General features: G+C 34.8%; 2 protein-coding genes across 2 annotated transcripts; one reads left to right on the forward strand and one right to left on the reverse strand.

Annotated features, from left to right (window-relative positions):
• Nucleotides 1-567: 567 nt before the first annotated feature.
• LOC132926140 (craniofacial development protein 2-like) lies at nt 568-1,509 on the reverse strand. Its single transcript, XM_060990478.1, has 2 exons — nt 1,204-1,509; nt 568-1,122 (listed from the first exon to the last, which is right to left on the reverse strand). The coding sequence occupies exons 1-2, from the start codon at nt 1,507-1,509 to the stop codon at nt 568-570; spliced, it is 861 nt and encodes a 286-aa protein (XP_060846461.1).
• A 1,132-nt stretch (nt 1,510-2,641) lies between these two features.
• Nucleotides 2,642-4,327, forward strand: LOC132926141 (tigger transposable element-derived protein 7-like). Its single transcript, XM_060990479.1, has one exon. The coding sequence runs from the start codon at nt 2,642-2,644 to the stop codon at nt 4,325-4,327; it is 1,686 nt and encodes a 561-aa protein (XP_060846462.1).
• Nucleotides 4,328-4,532: the final 205 nt, after the last annotated feature.

The following is a 4,532-nucleotide window of genomic DNA, read 5'->3' on the forward strand; positions in this document are numbered from 1 at the left end:
CACAACGACCGGTCTGCACCTTATCAACCACCACTACGCAAGGTCGGTCCAACATAGTCAACTCTCCCACCTCGCCGCAAAGGCATAGGGCGGGACGGGAAGACAAGTCAGTCCGGACAAGTATCGGCCGCCTAGTATCGTTCTCTTTTTCTACAACCGTCACATTGACAACACGGTTTGTCTTTGTTTATTTTATTCACACGGAATAGTAAAGTCATTGAAACCACGTTTCTTTTCTCTCAAAATTGTGAGTACCATTTTTCTTTTGTTTTACTTCACCCGTTGTTGTAAAACAAAAACTCAATGACCTCAACATACCCACACGCTGTGTACATCGACACTGTGGTCGTTTGTATTTTTTTTATTACTGTCGTTCGTCGTCGTTGTACCTTTACTCGCCGTGCGTGATATCAGTAATTACTGTGTGAATATATACGTGCTAATAAATACTGTGTACTGTACTTACACCGGTGTTTGTCTTTTATTTTTTTATTGTATTCACCAACGCCCACCACGAGTTGACCCTCCACTGCGGAACACTCAGTTCCAACTACTGCCGTAGCCGTGTCAGGATGTATAGGCTGTATTTATGGTATTATCTTTTAGCATTCTCAAGTCATATTTCATTGTTGTTTGATTTCTTCTTGTTAGTTTCTTATATACTACATTACATTTCATAATGAGAAGATTATGGTCGCTGTTCACGTCAGCGCCTGGGTATGTTTTGCATCTATGTACTTGATTCCTGAACCTCTTCCTCACTATGATATAGTCTATTTGATATCTTCCGATATTCCCCGGCATTTTCCAAGTATATCTTTTTCTGCGGTGAATATTTTGGAATGTATTAGTTATGGTCATATCATGTTGCTTACAGAAGTCTACAAGGCGGTCTCCTCTTTCATTTCTAGTTCCTAGACCGAATGCACCGACTTCTTGACCCTCTGCACCTTCTCCTACTATAGCATTCCAATCACCCATTATTATTAAGTTATCTTCTCCTTTTGCTAGTTTGCAAAGCTCTTCTAGGCCAGAATAGACCTCTTCTATAGCGTCATCTTCTGCATCTGATGTGGGAAAATACACTTGGAATAGTACTATATCATTTGGTTTAGTTCTAAGCTTAATCAATATAAGCCTATCGTTGCATGTTATTTTGTTCACTATTTGGTGGCCCTATTTCATATTTATAATAAATCCTACACCCGCTCGTCTTGGTGTTTCATCACCAGAATAGATAACGCGGTAGTCGTCTGACCAGAAATCACCATTTCCTGACCATCTAACTTCGCTAACACCTAATATGTCTATGTCTAATCTCAACATTTCTAGTTTAATATTTTCTAATTTGCTAGCATTTAGCATGGTCCTAACGTTCCACGTTCCGATGTTTTTCCATGGGCTTCGCTTAATGACGACCTGAGAAGCCTTGGATCTTCCTCTGCCAGTACTGATATTTCCGAGTATATCTGCTTCCGTAACTTCTACGTCTTCCTCTACTTGATCCATACTGCTTTACTAGGAATTTTAATGTGGTGGATTTCTTCTCCTTCCACGTCGCAGTTGATGAGCCAGTACTTGGAGTAACTTCAAGCTGCCTCATCAATTCCTTCCATTGCCGTTAGTTCTGTTGCAGAAATCGCCAATAGTCGGTAGTAGCGGTTACTGCTTCCCTCCGCTACCTCCTTTTAATCGCCTCTTACGATGAGCAGGAGTTACTGTGGTCCTATTCTAACCCCGGACCGCAGGGGTAAAAAAAGTATCACTTGAAGATACAGCTCTTGAATAATTGATATATTTCCTTTTTTTTTTTAATATTATTTAAATAACTATTCTTATTCATATTATTATATTATTATTAGGTATTATATAGTAAACTATAATACAATAAAATTGATTTTGTTTTTGTTATAAAATAAGGTAACACGCTATAAATTATACAAGTTATCATTATATTGAAATACCTAAAATAATTATTTTATTTTTCGTTTTAACTATTTTGTTTTATTTTAATATAAAAAAGTATATTAATTAAATTCTAATTTATACAAAATAATATTATATTAAAAAGTGTAATTTTTTTTTTATTGTTTGATGGCTTGACCTAATTTTATTATTATATTTGTATTCATAACAATACAGGTGATTTGTTATATTCATAGAAAATAACATTCTTTTTTCTTTTTTAAATATTTATTGTAATTTGTAATTCGCTATAAATTATAATTCTTCAGTACCTATGTGTAATTAATAATTATACAGTAGAACCTCATTAATTCGGACCTCATTAGTCCGGACTTCGCTTAATCCGGACAGCCATTAATAATACGTAAATTACGCTAGTTTATGTCATAAATTAAAATAAACGAGAAAACGAATTCTAAAAATATCCTATAGATGCTGGTTATTTCGATTACATATTTATCACATAGCTTATGCCATAGATTAAAATAAACATGAAAACGAATTCTACAAATTTCCCATAAATTCGGGTTATTGCGATTAAAAATTTATCAATATCAATAGTCATTAATGTTATCCATATTGTACAGTATACGTATTAGCGTTAGTCGGTTTCCTGATACGCTTCGGAGTGTTTCGTGCCTATATCGTTTCGTAATTTATACTTTATCCATAAACGATGTCGTTAAGTAAACCTAGTCAAGGTAAAAAGCGTAAGCATATGTCTCTTTCTCTTAATGATAAACTCTGTGTAATAGAAAAACTCGTAAAGGGAGCGTCTGTGTCTAGCATTTGTGCGCAATATGGGATTGCCAAACAAACCGTCTCGGACATAAGAAAGAAAAAAGACGATATAAGAAAATTTGTTCTAAAATTGAATGTAGAAAAAGAATCAAGTGTTGTAAAAAGAATGCGGTTGCCACTAGATCAATCTCTTGATGATGCAGTTTACAAATGGTTTTGTCAACTTCGCTCTACCGGATTGGCTGTCCGTGGAGTTGAAATTCAGGCTGCAGCGGATAGATTAGCTAAACAGTTGAACATAAATAACTTTAAAGCCAGTTCGGGATGGCTGTTTAGGTTTGGAAGGCGTCACAATATAACAAATAAAAAAATATGTGGTGAAAGTCTCAGTGCCGACAATGAAGCTGTTGAGCCATTCAGGAAAAAATTAAATGACATTTTAAAAGCTGAAAACATACTGCCTTCGCAACTGTATAACTATGACGAGACAGGGTTATATTGGAGAGCATTACCAGACAGTACCCAAGCGTCCAAAGCTGATAAAAACACGCCCGGTAGGAAGATCAGTAAAGACCGAGTTTCTGCATTGCTGTGCGCTAATGCTGATGGAAGTCATATGTTAAAGCCTGTGATTGTTGGAAAAAGTAAACAACCACGTGCAATAAAAAATATTATGGACTCTTTACCAATTCACTACTACAACTCGAAAAGTGCGTGGTTCACTTCAGACATTACAATAGATTGGTTTCACAAAAAAGCAGTGCCAGAAATTAGAAAATATCAAACAGAAATTTTGAAAATTCCTGACAACAAAGTGAAGGCCTTAGTTCTACTAGACAATTGTCCAGCACATCCACAAGTTGAACAGCTTACTAGTGATGATAAAAAGATCACGTGCATGTTTTTGCCAGCAAACACAACTTCTCTGATTCAGCCTATGGATCAAGGAGTCATCTACACAGCCAAACGTCTATACAAAAAGAAGCTTTTAAATGAAATTTTAGAAGTCGAGGAACCAGCTACCGGAGAAGAAGATAGAAGAGGTTATAAAACGTTACAGAATCTCAAAGATTACAATATCAGATCCATGATTTACAATTTTGCGTCTGCTGTTAGCGATATAAAACATTCAACTCTGATTAACTCGTGGAAAAAACTTTTAATAAATGAAGATATTGAACTAGATACGGCTGAATTAGAAACAGAGGATTTTCTCAACATTTTCCATCAAGGAGGTGAGAATTCAGCTACACTGGAAGACATTGAATTGTGGCTAGAAGCAGATGAATGTGATCTAGGTTATCATATTTTAACAGAGGAGGAGATTGTTGAAAGTGTGACCGCTGCAGAAAGCTCTGAAACAGATGAATATGATCAGGATGAAGCAGACGATAATGTAAACCCTAAGCCAAAACTTGGCGAAATTAAAGATCATCTAAATATTGTCATTAAATACGTTGAAGATAACAACAATGAAAACATATCTGCGTATTATGAACATTTAAGGCATCTTCGTGAGTTAATTATTAAAGAAATCAATGTGAAAGAAAGACAACCAAAGATTAGCAGTTTTTTTAAATCAGTAAGCGTGTCAAGTGTGAATAACGAAGGTGAGCCTTAATATGTATGCACTATATTAAGTGTGTAATGATTATAATACCATTATGTATCATGTATTTTTAGGTTAAATATTGTAAGACATACATATGTATTTATATTTAGTTTGAATAATAAATTAATATCCAATATATTTTTTTTTAAATTTATAATTTACGATTTTTGGTTATTTTGTTTAATCCGGACTTTCAATAATTCGGACAACCTAG

Source organism: Rhopalosiphum padi, chromosome 3, assembly GCF_020882245.1.
Source record: "Rhopalosiphum padi isolate XX-2018 chromosome 3, ASM2088224v1, whole genome shotgun sequence".
In the NCBI taxonomy this organism is placed as follows: domain Eukaryota; kingdom Metazoa; phylum Arthropoda; class Insecta; order Hemiptera; family Aphididae; genus Rhopalosiphum; species Rhopalosiphum padi.